This window comes from Cryptomeria japonica, chromosome 8, assembly GCF_030272615.1.
Source record: "Cryptomeria japonica chromosome 8, Sugi_1.0, whole genome shotgun sequence".
Taxonomy (NCBI): domain Eukaryota; kingdom Viridiplantae; phylum Streptophyta; class Pinopsida; order Cupressales; family Cupressaceae; genus Cryptomeria; species Cryptomeria japonica.
The window spans coordinates 6,564,407-6,588,224 of NC_081412.1; the positions used below are offsets into that span (position 1 = coordinate 6,564,407).

Genomic DNA, 23,818 nt, shown 5'->3' on the forward strand with positions numbered 1-23,818 from the left:
GAGTTAAGCTAAGATAATTAAATAAATAAAAATATTTATTTAATTAGACTAGACAATTTTGGGTGTCTATAGCTCCATTGTCTTTTGTGTCCCTTGTTCTTCTCTTCCTCGAGGTCTTGTTGTTATTTGAAGTGTGCTCTCAACATTGGCACAAGGACAAGATGACAAATGACAGAAGTGGTTGATTATGCAATGTTTTGTTGAATGTTCATACTAACACCAAAGATAGTGGTACTACTATGACAATTGAATACAAATGCTCTAAGATATGCAAAGTCTTTACAATATGCTTGCCAGCCAAAAAACTTCCTTTTTTATAGAATGAAAATGGGAGCTCCTTTTTATAGGAAGAATGGGCTAATGGATGGTCAAGATTGAATGTATTAATAAGGCTAGGATTGACTCCCATAGGCTTGGGTCGATCAAAGGCTTCTCAACCTCTAAGGTGTTGACAAGTGTCAACATGAGAAATCTTGAGAGGAAGATGGAGTGTAAAAAAGATCAAGCCATAAAGGCTTTCTTTGTCCTCACACTCCAAAGAGGATGGAACAAAAGAATAAAATAATTCCTTGAAGTGACCCTTTGTAAGAAAGCCCATGTGGGTTTTGTTGCCAAAAGGAGAAGGCTTTTAAAGCTTTGAAAAACAAGTGGGAAGTCATTAATGGAAAAGGAAGCGACCCTTCCCTGATCCCTTGGATTAGGAATGTGCATCTAATTAGAGGTAGATTAGGAATGACTAGAAGAAAGGTTAGGGGGCAAGTGGGAAAACTTGGAGAAGACGAGTGGATGAAGATCTAAATTAATTAAATAAAAAGAATATTTAATTAATTACATGTGCAAGAAGTGGATAAAAGGTTAATTAAATAAATACTAAATATTGATTTAATTTGTGAGGAAGAAGAGGGATAATGTGAATTAGTTAAATAAATGATGTTTATTTATTTAATTAATAGTTAGACTGTGGTTTATAAATTAATTAGATAAATTAAATAATTTATTTAATCAATAGAGAGACATTAGTTGTAATGAATTAATTAAATATTAATTTAATTAATAGTTGAATGATGGTAAAATAATCAAATAAATACTAAATATTTATTTAATTAAGTTGACAAAATTGGGTGTCTGCATTTGCCCCTCTTTGAGATGGTGTAGTTTATTGCATCATTTCGAAGACAAAAAAGATCTAGCATGGTACCTACCCCCTTGAGAGATGGAACAAAAAGTTTTGAAAAATCAGGTAGTCTCTAGAAAATAAAAGTTCTTGGTATGCAAAAACATCAAGGGTTGAAAGGTTAGGGCTAGCACAACCAATTCTAGGGGTTTCAGAGGCTACAAGATAGGTGGGTTGGGTTCATTTTCACCTTGAGCAGGTTTTAAATTTAACACTATGATGTCAAAAGTTGTGGCACATTTCCTTAAAATGCCTTTGGTATAGTCAAAGCGTGATAGTTGATGTTTGGTTCACTTGGATAGGATGATGTCTGAGTGTTTGAATCAGTTTAACCTATTGAGACTTAGGCAATTGATATAAATGCCTACTTGAGTCTAGGTTTTTGAGTGGAGTTACTAGTTAAGATTTAGGCAATTGATATAAATGTTTGTTTTGACTGTGCGTAAGATGTTTTGAGCAATAGGCTTGTTTGTTGAAGTTGACGACAATGTTTGTCTTGTTGTTTTGCTTGGTTTCGGAGGACCTAGACGTGCTACAGTTGCATGAGAGGCATCCATAGACTTAGGTGTCATAGGAAAAATTGTCAGAGATAGACATTGATATTATAGTTACCATTAGATTATATGTGGAGGTGGTGGAGTACCAGCCTTTGAGTGATGGTGATGGTGATGGTGATGGTTGGTCAGGAGATTTGGTACTGGTGGCACCTATACGAACATGTCATTCTAGAGAGTTAGAGACATGTATATCATTTGTATTTAATTGCCATGGCTCTCATGTATAAATGATATACAAAGATATTATTTTATGAATGCAACAGGATGCAACAATGAGATATGTACATATGAGATGAAATGGATGAATCTTTTTCTTTCATAGTGCTTATTTCCTCATTAAGCTAATTTGGAATTGTTCTTGACCAAGGTATCAGAAACCAAGGTCGAGTGTTTCACTTGTTTCCATAAGACAAACACATTATAGACAAGGAATAGTAGTCTATTTTGGGTTGTATGCTTATGGTCGAGGTATATGATGTAGTCAATAGGCCCCCTTTGATTTGTAATCCATTTTTTCTTTTCATAGGATAGCCTAGCTTATTGAACTTCCCATGTAGACACCATACTTGTCTTTTCCCTGGAACTTCATTGGAACAATCCATAGACAAAAACAAAGAAAATATATCTTGAACCATCATGGCCACTCTAAATCACTTGTGGACATTGATAATCCTAGAGGATCCAGTTAATACTGAGATGGGGGTCAATCGATATTAACAAAAATTGAAACTTTCAATACCAAAACAAACTTATCTCAGATCTGAAAACATTCAACACTTAAACCAAATCTTCATAACAGATTTCCTTATCGGATCTAGATAATCATTTCCTCTTATACAAACTTATTAATCAGATCAACAAACACAATTACCAACTTATTAACTGATCAAAATGCTTCATCAATCATATAATCATCAATATTGGTAACCGCTTTAAGATCTCTGATAAACAAACATAAACTGTTTTTACCGGTTATCAGAAATAAACCATGAACATCACAAGAAAAGCATATAACACATGAACACCATGTTTTTCATGTGGAAACCCAAATAGGGAAAAACCACAATGGGAATTGGTACCCACAAATATTTTGCACTCTTTCAGAATGCACCATGTTAGGAGCCAAGCCTAGTTAGAAGCTTACAATGATGTCATGTTAGGAGTCACCCAATTAAGGGATTTACCTCAGTCCTGTTAGAAGCTTTGATATGTTAGGATCAACCTCGCAAGAGGCTTTAGAACTCAGATATTGAGTCACCCTATTAGGAGATTTTACAATGTGAGGCCTGTTAGGGCCTACCCAGTTAAGGGATTTTAGCTGTTGTAGTTGTCAGAGAACATTGAATGATCTATGTATAGCACTCTACTGCTTGCTTGATCAGATCCAATTAAGTTCTAAGTCTACATCTCTCTGGAAGATCTTCTCACACGCACTAGTTTGGTTTCTCACACTTCTCAAAATCACTGACACTATAAAACATCAACCTTGTTGGCATAAATAACTTTTACAGCTAGGTCGACATCAAAACCCTAAGAATTACTACATAGATCATCACAAATCTTTACAACTCATTAAAAATCATCATAGAGATCATTACAATCAATTAAAAATCAATATCGACTGTTAAATGATCATAAATCGTCACAACAAGTCGATCTGATACAAATTCAAACCCTTAGCACATTTTGCTAAGCACTTTGCACATTCCCAAGAAATTCATTCTCCAAACACGCCAAAACATATTTCAAACTCATCACGCGGTTTGTGTCGCGTTATCATCAACACATGAACTTGATGTAGATCACCGCCAAACCAAAAATCATTACCGGTTAAGAGAATTCTTTACCGATCCTTAAACCCTAGCAAAAATTCATCAGAAATTCAAAACATGCCTTCCAATAACCCTCATACGATGTGGTTCTGGTTTCATACTTAAATATATCATAAAAGATTATGTATCAAACCACAAGTCACCAAACATCACCAATCACCCGATTCCATCAAAACTTATCTGCTTTACCGATTAAGGTCCTAATCCGCAATCTTGTCGGTAAACTTTGTTAAACTGTTACTCTGGTAGACCAAATCACTTAGCCAACAAGTCAATCACTGAAAACCAACTGTAAAGATCATTAAACATCAGTTGAACCTGGTTGCCATCAATGACAATATAAATAACCGATCATGTCATCTTCCTCTACCGGTATAGTCATCCACCATCATCTCATCTTCATCAATTATGCCAAACATGCCAACAAATATCCTAGCTATATATTATAACTTATACTCAGTATAATTAGCACACCCGAAAATAGTCTTTTGCTGGCACTACACAAACAATCTTTTTCGGAAATGAAATGCAAGAAGTAGAAATTCCACCAACCTAGAATATAGAAGTGACGGCAAAGAAATTTAGAGAAGACAATTACAAATTCAAAATCCAGCAAAACCCAAGCCAAATCCGAGCAGCCAAAAAAATCTTCAAAGTATGCAGAATAATATCCAAAAATGTCAACCCCCGGACTAACTCAGGAAAGAATATTTATATATAAAAAAAATTAAACACAAAACTATAGCCAAAGCCCAGCCAATCAAAATATTTGGGGAAATAGTATTTCTTACCTACCATCCCATAAATAATATAATTAATTTACTTCCCCCAAATATGTTAACCAATAGCAAAACGATGTAGGTAGAATAAATAATAAATTAAATAACCAAGGAGGGTAAAAAGATTAAATAATAATCAATAAATCAAAAGGCCCAATTGAATGAAATAAACCATGGGCATAATAATTTATGCACCCAAATAATTATTAAAGCCACCAAACCATCTAATACAAATAAATCAAGCGGTATTAATTAAGTAACAATAAATCTAATTAAATCAAAGGCTCAATTAAATAAATAATTAAATAAACATCAAACCCCAAATCACAAATAATACTAAATTGCTTGATAAACAAAAATAAATAACCCCAAATCAAACCCCAAATCACACGTTAAATTAATCCGATTACATAATAAACTATACAATAAATTAATTGTTAATCTAATAAATAATCATATTCCACAAGGCAACCTGACAAGGGTCCAACCACATACCACATCACGCTACAAGACAACTCAAGCCATGACACAACTGACAAGGGTGACAACTTAAACCTAGAGTGTGAAGAAGGAAACTTGTGTCATCTCCGATCAACTGGCCATTAGGATAAGACACACTCAGACCTGTGAGATCAGGTGGAGTTGATGTCTATTACCTGCAATCCCACAACCACTAATAACCACAACACAAAATATGTGATAACATATACATCATAAATGATCAGGCAAGTGAAAGAGAATCACGACATCATAACATGCTCATGATGAGTGGTATGATATCGTCTCTTATCACAAATACAGTAGTAAGACAATCATACAGTCCCAACATCAACTCATCTCATATAATTATAATCATGTAGTAGGGGTTAGTACCATCTAGATATCATCATAACATTAAAAGCAATATAATCCATATATGAGTATCAATGCATATAGATCATCAAATATAAACCCATCCATCAAGATAGTGCAGAATGTACCATCATCCATATAAACCGTCAAGTACCATATGTCATATAAAATGTCTAGCATCATCCATAAGCATATGAGATATAGATAAAGTCATAAGTAACCATCAAAATACCACCAATAATTCTAAACAAGTCTATCGACGCATAACACAAAAGATGAATCCAGGAGGCACACTACACTATTTAGAAGTTGCCTGAACCTTATAACTTTTTGGTCGAATCTATTTTCTGATTTCATTGAATTCACGAATTGGAAAACTCACTGATTGAAGACTCTCCACCTCATGTTTCATAGTTTTAGGGTTTTGTAAAGCTTTTGAACGTTCCTTTAAATGTTTTTGTCGAAATTATTATTAGTTCATGAAATTGAAAATACTCTAACACATCATTTGGAAAATTGCTTTCAGCATAAAACCTCGCAATTGAACTTTGGAAGCTTACAAAGACAAAAGGCTATACAAGCTTTGGTGGAAGAAAAGTAAGTTCAAGGACCTTACGTTTTCCCAAAAAATTATTTCGCTGATGAAAAATAAAGCTCAAGAACTTGAGCATATTCTGAAACAAGTTCATAAACTTGTGATTTTATCGAAAAACATTTAGGCTTAGCCAAACTCATACAATTTTTTCCAATTTGAAGGTATAGAGACCCATGAAGATCTTGTACATGGCAATATCATTAAATTGGCTGAAGTGAAACAAAATTTTCTCCTAAAGTAGACAAACAAAAACCAAAAAAAAATTGAACAAAACTGAATGCAATCGAATGCTTCTGCATCAATAACCTATTACTTATGTGAATTTTTGAATCAAAATGTGACATGAGCACATAGAGGAAATAGTGATCTTACTGCTCTTCTCATAAAATGATTTACAATATTTCTAAACATTATTTTTTCTCCTCAAACATAAAACATGGGTCAATTCTCATCTCAATCCCACAATGTGAAATGCAACATTCTATGCAATAACGAAGAATTTTTTATATAGTTTCCCCTTACAAATCTCACTTCCCACCTTGCAAATATACGATCACCTTCAATATCCATCTTGTAGCACCAAATTCTTACAAGAACACTTCAATTTTGAGTTTCTTTATTTTATTCTCTTTTGTGTACTCCCTAGTTCTCTCATCTAGGCTATCGATGACATATAAGAAAAGAAGAAACACTCCATCTAATTCCTATACCTTGGCACACTTCTAGAAGTGCTAGCTTTTCACAAGACCAAAAGGGTTTTTATGTCATTTTTTAAATGTGTTTTCCAAGGCATATCTATGATCTAACTGATGATATCATATTTAAATTTTAGCTTCCTTTGATCTAGTGTTCAAGGGAGAATTTAATGAACAACTTAATTAGATGAATATAATTAGGTTTTGTGAACATTCTATAGGTTAGAAACACGTAGAATGTAAATTAAATAATGAAAATAGACAATACATTTGACAACATGTGCAAAACTAAAAATAGAAAGGTTGTATTATACAAGCTCTATACATTATTTATGAGAACATGTGTGATGTGTTTATTTTCCTCTAGTATGTGACTAAGAATTTTTATGTGCATTAATATAGAAATAGAGAAAGAAAAGCATCTACTAAACCAAACCATTTGATAACTACTTAATAATTATCCCCAACCACTCCACAATTATGTAACTTGAGTTATGACTTATGGTATGACTCATCGGCGTTGAATAGGATAATGATTCTACTAACAAAACTATAACGGGTGTCAAGCACATCCAATACTTGTGGTAATATTAGGAGACATAGCCCCCCCCTAAACAATCCATGCCTCAATGGAGAATAATGACCCCTATTGTATATATTTCCAATAAAAGATGTGAAAATAAATTGGTTGTTAGTGTTATGTACCTAGTCTTGTTCGATACCTAGGTCCTAATCACATGTTACTTAAGTTTACTTAGGGAACACTATATAGATAATTCCCACTTTATGGAGAATTCTCACATTAGTGAAATTTCAACATTTAGTGGCGAGTCCCTCTTTTAGTGGAGAACTATCATTTATCACTTTCCCACCTTAAGTGGATAATAAGCTATCAATTTATGTCTCATATCATAATATTAATAAACTTGTCATAATCTTACGATATCTCATCTCTCACCTTGGTCTAAATAATCAAGGGATTCCCTTTATAATATTTGCACACATTCATGATATTTGCATTATTGATAGGAATACAGTTTATTCTTGTCATATTGATCTTCTCTCTTCTTGTGCTTTTCATTAGGCCTCTAGATCTTGGGTAGCTATCTTCATCTAGCAAAATATAACATTGGGAACCTAAACCTTTGTTATTTTTTTCCATGGAAGAAACTTGACCTATTTTGGTGATCTAGAAGACAGAGACATGTTCTTGATGTGTTCATTTTACCCTCATGTTTGTGATTTGGTACAATTATGTAGGAAGCACTTTGTATTGATCTTCATTTATTAAATAGGCTCTACAACATTTGAAATATTCAACATAGGTAGAAATTAATGGAATAAGGGTTCCCCATTCAAGATTTGATTCAACCAAAGGTACAAAGGAAAATTAAACTTGTAGGCATTATCTCTTACTTTCTTCATGATTTTATAGATCTTATATTAAATTGATGAAGATTGTGGCTGTATCTTATTGGTCTTTCCTCATCCAATATAGCTAGACTCAGTCACCAACCTAAAATATGTGGTGTCTAATGCTTTTCAAGGTGCTACTTGTACTTTGCACTAGCCTGCTATAGAATTGACTACACATTGATTATTTTCAATGAACTAAACAAATTTGTCAACTTTCTTTTGATTTGAAAGAGTTTTCATTTATGGTGAAAGGGGATAAGCTACACATGTCTATGGATGTTAGGGCTTAGAAACCCATGTAGACCTAGAAAAAGGACTATGTGTAGTAGAGTTGTGCAAAGATCTATTGTAGCTATATTAAATGAAAGGTGGGATTTTGTCCCAAGTGAGGTGATTCTTAAAATTTTATACCTATCATTCTATTAACCATCCATGTCTATTCATTAGTTTGGGAATAGAATGCAGTGGAATTTTTGAGCTATTTTTCTAGCACAGACCAATATGCTTTGTATAAATTTCTCAAGAACCTTATATTTCTATCGAACAGAATATTTTTTATATTCTAAATTGTATCTAGAGATAATAATAGTTTAGTTGAGCTATTTCTAGAGCTAATATTTTGTTCTTTCAAAAAATTAAAATTTTCATATTTGAGAATATGTCAGTTGCTATAAAACCACAATCATTACATGCTTGGTAGTAGGGTTCGCTAAGAATAACTCCATGGAAAATAGTCTTGCAATATCTTTTGAATTTGTATAGGTGTGTACACCCTTGCTACACTTTTTTTGTAGATTTGTTTGGCAATTTCATATACATTACAAGACCTAATATATTGGGTGTCATTTGATCTAAGGTTTGGCCAAAAGACGTACTTTTACAACACCACAAGGGTATTTTTAGTTTCAAGGTGTCTTGAAACCTTCTTAAAAGGATCCTTATTATCTTATTTTTGTCTACCTTATGTGGGATGCACACATGGTGAAGGTGGTATGGGAGTCCATGTACAATTAGAAAATTAGAATTTAATGCTTGCAAAGTAATTTTTAATATTTTTTATAAAACACACATCTAATGGATATAATCCTAACCGTGATATGGCTTCATGTCCAAATATATCAAGAATAGAAATAAGAAATTAAAATAGAAAATGAATCATACAATCTATAACTAGAGTGGGAATTTCCTTCTTATACTAAAGTTCAAAAGAAAATGTTGAAGATAAGAAGACTATTTTTATGCTACCCTTATTATAGTTCATGTTGAGTCTATAATAAATAAATAATCTTGTGATCTATGTGGATCCGAATCTCCTTGCCAAGCTATAATGCTTCTAATTTTACATGCTATCATATACCAAAGCTTGCAACTATATGCTAGGCAATTCCTTAATAGTGTGATCAATGTCTCTTGTGGGAAGCAACTAGGTGACCATGTCAGCAAGGACAATACCAAGTGCACATTCTAATAAATTGGTCTAAATATAAAATGGTTATTGAGGATTACCTCAAACTAGCCCTTTTTCATGTGTTAAGTCATTTCTGCAAACATGGATTAACCTCGCACGCCTAGATTTTCCACTTTAATTTTAAAAATTCAAATTTTGGTTAACTTCCATGTATTTATTTCCCATTTGGTAATGACCTAATACAATTTTATTTGATTTGTTATTGTTCCCTTGTATTTAAAAGCATTTAAGTATATTCATTTCATATCTGATGCTATCATGTAAGTTTCCACAATTTGTTGGTATGCCCTCAAATTTAAAAGAATTCAATTGTAACCATTTCAAATCTTGTGTTACCATGTCCTATCCATAAGTATTTATTCATATAATATTTTCATCAAGGGAAAGAACAACTCAATTAGTAGTTAAAAATGAATCCAAATATGTACATTTATCTTAAGAGTATTTGTATTGCTAAGAATTGTTGTCCTTGATTTTATCCTAGGTGTTTGAAGCTTGATCTATATACACATGTCCCATTGTAATGCAATAAAATTCCTCTAAATGTACTTTAAACATTGCTAGTCTCAAATAAAAGAAAAATTGAAAGCAACTCGAGCATGCAACAAAAATCAAGAATTCACATTAATTTAAGTTGTTTTGCACAAAAAGGTGTAATGATCCAAACATATATTCTTGCAAATAATATCAGATCTGAAAAACCTCAATATAATTCAAATAAATATTGGAAATACATGAACCAAATTCAATCAAAACAATCAACACAATTTGAATTTTTTTGCTTAATCAATGATTTACTTTCCAAATATGTTGGAACTAATTTGTATTAGTAAAACATGTGTTAGAGTAACGAGGATATTTATCTAATTATTTATTAATTAGGTCCTTCATTTATTTTTCAATCAAGATAAACTTAGGTGTTTTTTTCATCTAAAGTTTGCTTTCCTAGTTTTAGAGCAACTATAGTTGAGCTTAATTTAGCTCCTATTTTGCATTACTTTAGTTCTCCTAATTTTAGGATAAGGGTTTTGCATCCAAGTTCTCTTTCATCATTTTATAAGGATTCATTCATTTCTTGTTAATGTAATCTCCAATATTATTTATGCAATCAATACAAAATTCCAGGGTTTTTATAAAGGCATATTATCCTTTCTTGATTTCTTTTGTGTGATAGGTGTTTTGTTTGCAAATATATTCAAATTTGCAAAGAAAACTCTATATGTCGAAGCTCTTTAATAAATCCTACAAATAAAATACTAAAGAACTACACAAAAAAAAAAAAAAAAAAATGAACTGTGTAATGCAACATTTGTATCAAATTGCCCTTAAAAACCAAAAGGGATGTTTCCTCCATTTTTTCCATGTAATGGGTTTTGTCCTCAAACTGATGAATGCACATAAGTGCACAAACAATTTCAACAAAATTTTGGTACATAAAACATGAGATGCTAAAATGAAGAAGTTTCTTACATTTTTTAAAATGTTGAAGGCACAAATTTGATTCCAAATTGCAACACCTCTCCTCTAGAGGATAATAATTACTAATATTTTTAATATTCTCCTTTGAAAAACGCCCACCAAATGATATGTCATAGCCTCCAATCGCTTACTAGATAAAAATTGTTGGTGACTCCTCCACAAAACCTTACTATAGTAAATTCCAAACATTGCGGGAATTACACAAGACCCATAAAAAATCTCATTCTTCAATGGAAATTGAAATAGATAGCTAATCCAAGATAAAGTAGCAATACTATTAAATAAGATGTACAAAAATATTCCAAGTACTCCAACTTGGTGAAGTCCTAATGCCAAAGGTAGTGTGTAAAAATCAAACTTATTTTGGTATGTTGGAAAGATCTTCAAAAGTCAAAACTAGACCCTAAAGATGTTCTAAAGACGTTTGAAAATGCAATTTATGAGAAATGTAGAAAATACCAAAGAAAAAAAATTAAATTGATCACTTTCCGTCAACCCATGGGAAATATAGTATGGGTTTTTGTGTCCCTAAATTATATTATCAGAAAAAGGAGCATCATAAAGATCAAAAACGCATTCACAAAGATTTCACTGATCTACGAACTTGAACTCCGTTGTAAATTGACTATTACAATCCACAAGAGAGCTCTAGACAAATATCACATTTTTCCAAATTCAAACATCCAAAATCTACCACTAAATTGGAATCATTCTTTATTCAATCATAAAGCTAAATACCCTTATCCATTACATTTTTTTTTATAGATTAATTACCATAAATTTACTAATATATTAACCAACAAAATTCTTCTATTTTTAATCTAAATTAATCTTAAGAAATTTTATTTTTCCGTTTGCAAATAAAAAAGACCTATTAACCTACTTTAAAAAAGACTCAATTTCAATTTATATATTCCTAAAATAGTTACATTCATAAATAATTTCTATTTTAGTTTTTTTTGTAATAATTTACACTCTACTTATAATCAATGCAAATAATATTAAATTATAGCAGCAATTTTTTAAACCAGTGGAGCACTCTGTCTTGATCACCAATAAAAAACATTCAGCCTATTCACAACCGCCAAAAAATAACAGTAATTTTTTAAAAGCCTCCACAACTCTCTGTTGCTCGCCCATCACTACCATTCCCCTCCCTGAATTACAGGAACTATTGTCGAATGATAGCGTGTACTCCTCTGTCGTAAGGGAAGGTTGTGTGAAAACACCTAACCATACCCATTTCCCCTCTCCCACGACCATATCAATGCTGGTGTCGAAGTTTTGGGCGTCGAAGCTTAGATAATTATGTGCGGAAGTGGAAAACACACCATCGCTGCCGCGTTGGAAGGATGCCTCTGCCCGCATTCTAACCTCAACGAACGTCTTTCATATATATACTTTTGGATGGCCACGCATGAATCAACCAAAGTGAGACCAGGAAAGGCAGAAGACTTCATAACTGATTCCACACCACGCTCTGTCCTTCCGCATATTATACTTTTGGATGGCCATTTCTGCAAACACTAGTATACAAATTTACGAACAACCAATACACAATAAGTTAATGACTTCAAAAACTGTTATTAGTATTACCTTTATAGTCTGAAGGCAAAGTTCAATTGCTGAGATGTTGCATTCTGCTGAGAGCTGTAGCGTCTGCAGTCTCTCCAAATGCTCAAAATTTATGCCTGGCATGGATGGTTGGTCAAATTGTACCTTGTCCCCGCAGTTCTCTATACGCAGTGTCTCAAGGTTTACCATGCCTAACAAAGCACTTATGACCTTCAGCATTTTACAGTTCCTCAACTTCAAGGCCTTTACTAATGTTGGCAACGTTTCGATCTCTACTAACTGCTCGTTGAGGAAAAGGTCCAGAGTTTCCAGACGGGGGCAGCATTGTTGAGAGATTGATATCCTCGACACAGGAGTGCAGTATAAATATATCGATTTGAGGTTGCACAATGAAGAAGAACAGGACCCCGACAGAGACTTTATGCTCAGTTCTTCTGACTGACTAAGACTTCTCTCTGGCTCAGGTAAACATCCTAAGTTCTTAGCCAAATGACCCATAGATTCAGGTAAAGTTTCCAATTTATTACAATTATTAATGTGAAGCTGAGTCAAAGAGCACAAATGACCCATAGACTCAGGTAAAGTTTTTAATTGACTACAATCAGAAATGGTAAGACTAGTCAAAGAAGACAAATCACCCATAGACTCAGCTAAAGTTTTTAATTGACTACAATAAGAAATGGTAAGACTAGTCAAAGAAGACAAATCACCCATAGACTCAGGTAAAGTTTTTAATTCTTTACAAGAAATGGTAAGACTAGTCAAAGAAGACAAATCACCCATAGACTCAGGTAAAGTTTTTAATTGATCACAAGAAATGGTAAGACTAGTCAAAGAAGACAAATCACCCATAGACTCAGGTAAAGTTTTTAATCGACTACAATGAGAAATGGTAAGACTAGTCAAAGAAGACAAATCACCCATAGACTCAGGTAAAGTTTTTAATCGACTACAATGAGAAATGGTAAGACTAGTCAAAGAAGACAAATCACCCATAGACTCAGGTAAAGTTTTTAATTGACTACAATGAGAAATGGTAAGACTAGTCAAAGAAGACAAATCACCCATAGACTCAGGTAAAGTTTTTAATTGACTACAATAAGAAATGGTAAGACTAGTCAAAGAAGACAAATCACCCATAGACTCAGGTAAAGTTTTTAATTCTTTACAAGAAATGGTAAGACTAGTCAAAGAAGACAAATCACCCATAGACTCAGGTAAAGTTTTTAATTGACTACAATGAGAAATGGTAAGACTAGTCAAAGAAGACAAATCACCCATAGACTCAGGTAAAGTTTTTAATTGACTACAATGAGAAATGGTAAGACTAGTCAAAGAAGACAAATCACCCATAGACTCAGCTAAAGTTTTTAATTGACTACAATAAGAAATGGTAAGACTAGTCAAAGAAGACAAATCACCCATAGACTCATGTAAAGTTTTTAATTGACTACAACAAGAAATGGTAAGACTAGTCAAAGAAGACAAATCACCCATAGACTCAGGTAAAGTTTTTAATTCTTTACAAGAAATGGTAAGACTAGTCAAAGAAGACAAATCACCCATAGACTCAGGTAAAGTTTTTAATTGACTACAATGAGAAATGGTAAGACTAGTCAAAGAAGACAAATCACCCATAGACTCAGGTAAAGTTTTTAATCGACTACAATAAGAAATGGTAAGACTAGTCAAAGAAGACAAATCACCCATAGACTCAGGTAAAGTTTTTAATTCTTTACAAGAAATGGTAAGACTAGTCAAAGAAGACAAATCACCCATAGACTCAGGTAAAGTTTTTAATTGATTACAATGAGAAATGGTAAGACTAGTCAAAGAAGACAAATCACCCATAGACTCAGGTAAAGTTTTTAATTGACTACAATGAGAAATGGTAAGACTAGTCAAAGAAGACAAATCACCCATAGACTCAGGTAAAGTTTTTAATTGACTACAATGAGAAATGGTAAGACTAGTCAAAGAAAACAAATCACCCATAGACTCAGGTAAAGTTTTTAATTGACTACAATGAGAAATGGTAAGACTAGTCAAAGAAGACAAATCACCCATAGACTCAGCTAAAGTTTTTAATTGACTACAATAAGAAATGGTAAGACTAGTCAAAGAAGACAAATCACCCATAGACTCAGGTAAAGTTTTTAATTCTTTACAAGAAATGGTAAGACTAGTCAAAGAAGACAAATCACCCATAGACTCAGGTAAAGTTTTTAATTGACTACAATGAGAAATGGTAAGACTAGTCAAAGAAGACAAATCACCCATAGACTCAGGTAAAGTTTTTAATTGATCACAAGAAATGGTAAGACTAGTCAAAGAAGACAAATCACCCATAGACTCAGGTAAAGTTTTTAATTGATAACAAGAAATGGTAAGACTAGTCAAAGAAGACAAATCACCCATAGACTCAGGTAAAGTTTTTAATTGATAACTCCCTATTTCCAGCACTTCCAATTTGCTCAGTTCGCCAATGTTACTTGGCAATTCCCTTAACCCGGTGTCTTGCGCATGCAGATATCTCAACGACAACTGCTTTGTGATATCCCGAGGGAGGTTCTGAACTTTCTTACATGCTGAAAAATTTAGAGTCTCGAACTTTGTCATATTTTCCAAAATGTAATTGTTCTCTGACGTTAAGGTGAGCTCCTCGCAACCACTCAAATCGATATACTGTAGATTTATGAGCTGCTTAAAAGAATCAGGCAACATCCTCAATTTGCTGCAATAGCTCAAATCTAGATGTCGCAGGTTTGTCAAAAGACCAAACTCGCGAGGCAATGACGTTAGCTTATCAAATCCACTTAGCTGGAGGTGCTCCAAAGACTCAAGTAGACAAAACCCTTCTGGAAGACTGTCCACAAGACTATATGTCATTGGTGCGTCCACGGATATCTTTTTCAAATGTTTAAGACATCCTATTGACCCCAGAAATTTGAGGAAACTGTTGGCATTTTGAAGATTCAGCTCTCTTAATTCCAAAGGAGGCTGCAGCCACGTTGCATTTCAATTCAGAGCAAACCGTGCAAAAATTATGAAACAACTAACGAAACATATGACTCTTTAAATATTCATAAGGCAAATGAAAATACTTACATCTGTGTCGTTCCACAATTCTTGTAAGCCTCCAGCACATGGAAGCTCTAAAACTCTTAAATTCTTCAGCATCCCCGACGGAGGAGCACATGTAAGTGTCCACCACGACGCAAAAATGCTCCATCGCAGCCAGAGGAGGGCTGGAAATAGTGTTGCACATTCTTCTGTAAAATAATTACCATCCACAACAAGGATAGAAGGTGTAAGGCTCTTAAACTTTGTAGAACAGCCTCTCACAATCTCCATAAACTCTTCAAAAGGTGTACCATGATGGGGTGAGCACACTCGATAGAAATCATAGGTTGCCGCACTAATCCCCCGAATCAATATCACTCTTTCCTGAATTGGAATATACAAAAGAAAAATCCTTTAAAACAATTAAGATGGCATACCAACGAACGAAAAAGGCTTCCATGCCAAGTATTATAGAGCATATAATTCCTTATTCAATTAATTATCTTCAGACCATTTTTAGGTGTATACAAGAATCACTATTAGGTATAGATTTCCTATTCCAAGGATTGAGGATTTGATGGATTGTTTGGGAGGTGCAAAGCATTTCACAAAAATTGACCTCAAGGGTGGTTATCACCAGATCAGGATAAAAGAAGGTGATGAATGGAAAACAGCCTTCAAAACAAATGAGGGTCTTTATGAGTGGCTAGTTATGCCATTTGGTCTTTCTAATGCCCCAAGTACATTCATGAGACTCATGAATGAAGTGTTGCATGATTTCATTGGTAGATTTGTAGTGGTGTACTTAGATGACATTCTAATTTTCAGTAAAACTCAAGAAGAGCATTTGAAGCATCTTGAAATTGTTTTGAACAAATTATATGATGAACAACTGACAATCAATTTGGAAAAGTGTGATTTTATGAAAAAAGAATTGGTTTATCTTGGCTTTGTGATCTCAGGTGGAGATTTGAAAATGGATAAAACCAAGGTGGAAGCCATCACAAATTGGCCTACACCCAAATCAACAAGTGATGTCCGAAGTTTTCATGGCTTAGCATAGTTCTACAGGAAGTTCATCAGAGGGTTTAGTGAAATTTGTGCACCAATGCTTGATACTATAAAAGGTGGGGCTAAGGTAAAGTTTCAATGGACAGATGTAGCAAATAAGGGGTTTGAACTTTTGAAAACCAAGGTTGCTTCTGAACCAATGCTTATACTTCCTATTTTTGACAAGTTATTTACTATTGAATGTGATGCTAGTAATATTGCAGTAGGTGCAGTGTTGAGTCAGGATAATAGACCTATAGCTTTCTTTAGTGAAAAGTTGAATGATGCTAAAAAGAAGTACCCTCCCTATGATTTGGAACTCTATGCTTTAGTTCAAGCACTTAGAAAGTGGAGACATTATTTGCTTCCAAAGGAGGTTTTTGTTTATACGGATAATCAAGCTTTGAGTTTCTTGAATTCACAAGAAAAGTTAAATCATAGGCATGTTAAATGGGTTGAGTACTTACAATCGTACACTTTTACTCTTAAGCACAAGAAAGGACAATGCAATAAAGTAGCAGATGCTTTGAGTAGAAGTCTTCTAACAGTGCAGGAAGTACAAGTTCAGAGTATTGGGATAGAGAGCTTCAAAGGAATGTATCCTGATGATGAATATTTTGCAGCAATCTATAAGGTTTGCCAAGCATTTGATAATTCTTTTCATAGTGAATATGTTGATTATACTTTGCAAAATGGTTTGTTGTTTAAAGGTGGGCAGTTGTATGTTCCTAAAAGCTCAATGAGGGAGAGTCTGATTCAAGAAAAGCACAATGGGTATTTGAGTGGATATTTTGGTCTTAACAAAACATTGGAGTTGGTGCAACGTTTTTATTATTGGCCTAAAATGCAGTGAGATGTCAGAAAGTATGTGGAGCAATGTATGGTTTGTCAGAAGGAAAAAGGTACTACTTCTAATATTGGTCTTTATTAGCCTCTTCCAATTCCTACAAGGCCTTGGGAATGTGTTAGCATGGATTTTGTGGTAGGCTTACCTAAGACTCAAGCTGGTTTTGAAAGCATTTTTGTGATTGTGGATAGATTTAGTAAAATTGCACACTTTGTTCCTTGCAAAACTACACATGATGCTAGTCATATAGCCTATTTGTTTTTCAAGGAAGTGATTAAAATCCATGGTTTACCTTCTAGCATTGTTTCTGATCGAGATGTTAAGTTTCTTGGCCATTTTTGGAAGACATTGTGGAAAAGATTGGGTACTAATATTTCTTTTGGTTCAGCTTATCACCCACAGACTGATGGCCAAATTGAGGTGGTCAATAGGACTCTTGGCAAGCTCTTAAGGTATTTGACAAAGGAATATGGCCAAAGTTGGGATCAGCTCATCCATCAGACCGAATTTGCATATAATGATAGTGTTAACGGGTCAACTGGTAAGAGTCCCTTTGAGATTGTTTATGGTATGCACCCAAGGGGTGTCATGGAGTTAAGGGATCTTGGTAACTTGTAGAAAAAGAGTGGTACAACAGATGACATGGCTCAATCAATGAAGGAACTTCATTAGCAAGTGAAAAAGACTCTTCAGGATAACTCACAGAAAGTGAAAGCTAGAGTGGATGCATCAAAGAGGGATGTTCAATTTTCAGTTGGGGACTTTGTGATGGTGCATTTGAACAAATCTAGATTGCAAAAAGGAGTTCTCAACAAGATCCAAATGAGGTGGATAGGTCCTTGCAAGATATTGGCTAAGTATGGTTCTAATGCATATAAAATTGATTTGCCTACTAATCTTTCTTTCTTTCCTATTTTCAATGTTTCAAATTTGGTGGCATTCAAAGTTTAGCTTCCTAAGGAGGATGATAGAGTTTCAAATGTTCACAAGTCACTTTCAGACCTATCTTTCCCTCCTCCATCCATTCCACAAGCTGAACAAGTGTTGGACTCAAGAGTTTACAAGAGGACTCGCCATCAAGTGTACATGGAGCATCTCATCAAGTGGAAAGATAAACCACTTTCAGAAGCCACTTGGGTACATGAGTCTGAGTTCTCCCAATCTAGAATTCCTTCTTCTTTGCTGCCTCATAGAGTCACATGACTTCTTTGTCTTTGGGGGAGTATGGTGCAGGAGCACGTAGTTTTGCTTATACTCTCCATTTTTGGTATTTTTCATGCTTAAGTGTCTTGTTAGTTTTGAAATGTTCTCATAGGTTGTTTTGAGTCATTTCATATATTTTTAATCTCATTTTGTGCTTGAGAGATCAAGTTTTGTTTTCCTAAGGTTTGAGTTGTCAGTTTTGTGCTCCTAGGCCAAATAAGGCTAAAAAGTGGAAATTTGCCTTATAGGCTTATTCATGCTTTGGGAAGCATTGAAATATGTTTAGAAAGTGTTTTTAATCATTCCTAGGTTATTTTGGAAGGTTGGTTGAGTTAGGTTGCTCAAATTGCCACTTGGAGCAACAAAAGTTGTCATTCTTGCTTGTAAAAGTTGTCATTTTGGACACTTTTTGTAAAAAGAAGACAAAAATTCCTTATGTCCGAATAGGACTTGATAACTACCTTCAAATTATATTTATATGCCTCCCTCTTCTTGGTATAGTTTTGGCTTTTGTACTTTCTATCATAATCAATTGAAAGAGCAAGCATTTTTATGACTTTTCTCATGTTTTGAACTCCATTTGGATAGTAGTCCATACTGGGGCTTATCTTTTTCATACTATACCTTTTGGAGAGTGTATCTATTGTATATTCAATGCTCTTTATGTAATTAGTTTACAGGTTGTGCATTTGGAAGTTGGTTTTATAAAATTGTTTTCATTTTGCTCCTTGACTGCTCTGTCAAGGGTTTTGGACTCCAAAATGCATCAACTTGTCTAAATCTAGGTTTGGGCTCCCATGGGTGGACTTAGAAAGTTTTATTGCATATTTATAGTGCATATATTTCATATTTTGGCCAGGGTTGTGCAAAAGAAGTGCTTTTGAGTATATGCTAGGCAAGTTGGAGATGGATTTGGCTAGCAAATGTGAACAAAGATCAAACTTGTTTGTACTCAAAGGTCAATTTGAGTGAGAAAACTTAAGACAAAGGTCTGCAGTAGTCTCCTTGGAGTTTTAGAGGCATTTTAAGTTCCAAACAATGTTTACTTTACCTTGTAAAGGTGTTGAGTTGTAGCTGGCAGTAAACTCCTTGTTTTGGCAATTTAATGACTTTTTGAATCCAAAATTGCTTTATGAACATGTCCATGCTTTGGAATCTTGTGAAACATGTTGAAAAAGTTTTTGGAGGTTGTTACATACTTTGGTTAAGTTTTTCATGAAGTCTAACCTTTCAAAGTGCAGATAAAACAGTGAATTAGCAGTGACAGTGCATGTAACAGTCATTTTATTGCCTTTTTCAGATTGTATGGCAAATGTTTGATGTAATGTCATGCAGGGAAAAGTTGGAGAATAGTTCCAAATGATATGGTAGAGGTTCTAGAATATTTTGGAAGCTTGGTTTGTGGTGTAGGAGAGACTTCCTATGTTGTATGAGCAAAACCCTCTCAAAACCCTACTTCATTGCCTCAAAATGTGGACAATCATTACACTACCTTCTCAGGAGATAAAACCATAAAAATCCTTGAGTTTGGACCTTTTTGACACCTTCCAAGTTAGGTTCCATGGTGCTAATGACCATCGTTGCACTATACAAGAAAAATTCATTCCAATTAGGCCTCCACGGGCCAGTAGCCTTTTAGCCCTGTTTTAACTAAAAAGTTGAACCCGGTTGCCTCAAGGGTGTTAGAACCTTCCAAACTTGTGAAAAATAGTTAAAAGACACTCAAGGAGCCTAATTCGATCAAAATTGATCATTTAGATACCATCTTGAAATGTGGACCTATGGTGGAAGGTTTGAGTAGCATTGAGGAAACAAGCTAGAACAAGGGAGTGTAACATCATAACGGGGTGGTTTCTTGAGAAGAGGTGTGGGTGTTGAAGATTGACATTGCAAATAGTAAGTGAACACAAATAAAAGCATGTCTTTTGAGTCCTTTTAAAACCAATTTAGACTTATTGAGCAACTTCTCACTCAATCTCCCTATCATTACCTCAGTCCTGTTAGAAGCTTTGATCTGTTAGGATCAACCTCGCAAGAGGATTTAGAACTCAAATATTGAGTCACCCTATTAGGAGATTTTACAATGTGAGGCCTGTTAGGGCCTATCCGTTTAAGGGATTTTAGTTGTTGTAATTATCAGAGAACAACATTGAATGATCTGTGTATAGCACTCTACTCCTTTCTTGATCAGATCCAATTAAGTTCTAAGTCTACATCTCTCTGGCAGATCTTCTCACACACACTGGTTTTGTTTCTCATACTTCTCAAAATCACTGACAGTACAAAACATCAACCTTGCCGACATAAATAACTTTTACAACTAGGTCGGCATCAAAACCCTAAGACTTACTGCATAGATCATCACAAATCTTTACAATTCATTAAAGATCATCATAGGAATGATTACAATCAATTATAAATCAATATCGACCGTTGAATGATCATAAATCGTCACAGCAAGTCGATCTGGTACAAAGTCAAACCCTTCACACATTTTGCTAAGGACTTTGCACATTCCCAAGAAATTCGTTCTCCAAACACGCCAAAACATATTTCAAACTCATCATGCGGTTTGTGTCACGTTATCATCAATGCGTGAACTTGATGTAGATCACCGCCAAACCAAAAATCATTACCGGTTAAGAGAATTCTTTATCGATCGTTAAACCCTTCTTAAACCTTGGTAAAAATCACCAAACTACCCGATTCCATCAAAACAAGTCACCTAACATCACCAATTATCCGATTCCATCAAAACTTATCTACTTTACCGATTAAGGTCCTAACTCGCAGTCTTGCCAATAAACTCTGTCAAACTGTTACTCTGGTAGACCAAATCACTTAGCCACCAAGTCAATCACCGAAAACCAACTGTAAACATCATTAAACATCAGTTGAACCTGGTTGCCATCAATGACAATATAAATAACTGAACGTGTCATCTTCCTCTACTAGTACAGTCATCCACCATCATCTCATCTTCATCAGTTATGCCAAACGTGCCAACAAACATCCTAGCTATATATTATAACTTATACTCAGTATAATTAGCACACCCGAAAATAGTCTTTTGCTGGCACTACGCAAACAATCTTTTTCGGAAATGAAATGCAAGAAGTGATGGCAAAGAAATTCAGAGAAGCCAATTATAAATTCAAAATCTAGCAAAACCCAAGCCAAATCCAAGCAGCCAAAAAAATCTTCAAAGTATGCAGAATAATATCCAAAAATGCCAACCCCCGAACTAACTCAGGAAATAATATTTATATGTAAAAAAAATTAAACACAAAACTATAGCCAAAGCCCAGCAAATTAAAATATTTGGGGAAATAGTATTTCTTACCTACCATCCCATAAATAATATAATTTACTTCCCCCAAATATTTTAACCAATAGCAAAACGGTGTAGGTAGAATAAATAATAAATTAAATAACCAAGGAGGGTAAAAAGATTAAATAATAATCAATAAATCAAAAGGCCCAATTGAATAAAATAAACCATGGGCATAATAATTTATGCACCCAAATAATTATTAAAGCCACCAAACCATATAATATAAATAAATCAAGTGATATTAATTAAGTAACAATAAATCTAATTAAATCAAAGGCTCAATTATGTAAATAATTAAATAAACATTAAACCCCAAATCACAAATAATACTAAATCGCTTGATAAATAAAAATAAATAACAAATCTCCAAATAATAATCACACATTAAATTAATCCGATTACTTAATAAACTATACAATAAATTAATTGTTAATCTAATAAAAAATCATACTCCACAAGGCAACTTGACAAGGGTCCAACCACATACCACATCACGCTACAAGACAACTCAAGCCATGACACAACTGACAAGGGTGACAACTTAAACCTAGAGTGTGAAGAAGGAAACTTGTATCATCTCCGATCAACTGGCCATTAGGATAAGACACACTCAAACCTGTGAGATCACCTGTGGAGTTGATGTCTAGAACATGCAATCCCGCAACCACCAATAACCACAACACAAAATATGTGATAACATATACATCATAAATGATCATGCAAGTGAAAGAGAATCACGACATCATAACATGCTCATGATGAGTGGTATGATATCGTCTATTATCTCAAATACAGTAGTAAGACAATCATAAAATCCCAACATCAACTCATCTCATACAATTATAATCATGTAGTAGGGGTTAGTACCATGTAGATATCATCGTGACATTAGAAGCAATATAATCCATATATGAGTATCAATGCATATAGATCATCAAATATAAACCCATCCATCAAGATAGTCCAGAATGTACCATCATCCATATAAATCGTCAAGTACCATATGTCATATAAAATGTCTAGCATCATCCATAAGCATATGAGATATAGATAAAGTCATAAGTAACCATCAAAATACCACCAATAATTCTAAACAAGTCTATCGATGCATAAAACAAAAGATGGATTGAGGAGGGGCACTACACTATTTAGAAGTTGCCTGAACCTTATAGCTTTTTGGTCAAATCTATTTTCCAATTTTGTTGAATTCCCGAATTGGAGAACTCACTGAATGAAGACTCTTCGCCTCATGTTCATAGTTTTAGAGTTTTGTAAAGCTTTTGAACGTTCCTTTGTGTCAAAATTCTTGTTAGTTCAAGAAATTGAAAATATCATTTGGAAAATTACCTTCAGCATAAAACCTCGCAATTGAACTTTGGAAACTTACAAAGAAGAAAAAGAAGTTCAAGAACCTTACAGTTTCCCAAATAATTATTTCGTTGATGAAAAATAAAGCTCAAGAACTTGAGCATATTCTGAAACAAGTTCATAAACTTGTGATTTTATCGAAAAACAAACAAAAACCAAAAAAACATTGAACAAAACTAATTTTTTTTTGTTTAAAGAGGATCGCTCATGCAACTGAATGCTTCTACATCAATAACCTATCACTTATGTGAATTTTTGAATCAAAATAGTTTACTTAGGGAACACTATATAGATGATTCCCACTTTATGGAGAATTCTCACTTTAGGTGAAATTTCCACTTTTAGTGGCGAGTCTCTCTTTTAGTGCAGAACTATCATTTATCAATTTCCCATCTTAAGTGGATAATAAGTTATAAATTTATGTCTCATATCATAATATTAATAAACTTATCATAATCTTACGATATCTCATCTCTCACCTTGGCCTAAATAATCAAGGGCTTGCCTTTATAATATTTTCACACATTCATG

The 23,818-nt window shown here is 33.9% G+C and overlaps 3 protein-coding genes across 3 annotated transcripts in view; all 3 read right to left on the reverse strand.

Annotated features, from left to right (window-relative positions):
* LOC131857348 (cysteine-rich receptor-like protein kinase 42) overlaps window positions 1-12,920 on the reverse strand; it is a 76,908-nt gene extending 63,988 nt beyond the window's left edge. The window contains exons 1-2 of the mRNA XM_059209782.1: window positions 12,444-12,920; window positions 12,179-12,364 (exon numbers count right to left, since the gene is read on the reverse strand). Coding sequence (XP_059065765.1) covers window positions 12,179-12,364; window positions 12,444-12,920 — 663 coding nt within the window. The remainder of the gene's footprint in view (window positions 1-12,178; window positions 12,365-12,443) is intronic.
* Window positions 12,921-12,954: 34 nt separating this feature from the next.
* Window positions 12,955-15,917, reverse strand: LOC131857349 (disease resistance protein RPV1-like). The gene is made up of 3 exons (XM_059209783.1): window positions 15,531-15,917; window positions 14,486-15,422; window positions 12,955-12,965 (listed from the first exon to the last, which is right to left on the reverse strand). Exons 1-3 carry the CDS (start codon window positions 15,774-15,776, stop codon window positions 12,955-12,957), a joined length of 1,194 nt encoding a protein of 397 aa, XP_059065766.1. The 5' UTR covers window positions 15,777-15,917.
* LOC131857350 (disease resistance protein RUN1-like) overlaps window positions 15,841-23,818 on the reverse strand; it is a 28,939-nt gene continuing 20,961 nt past the window's right edge. The window contains exon 5 of the mRNA XM_059209784.1: window positions 15,841-15,869. Within this exon, the coding sequence (XP_059065767.1) occupies window positions 15,841-15,869 (29 nt within the window). The remainder of the gene's footprint in view (window positions 15,870-23,818) is intronic.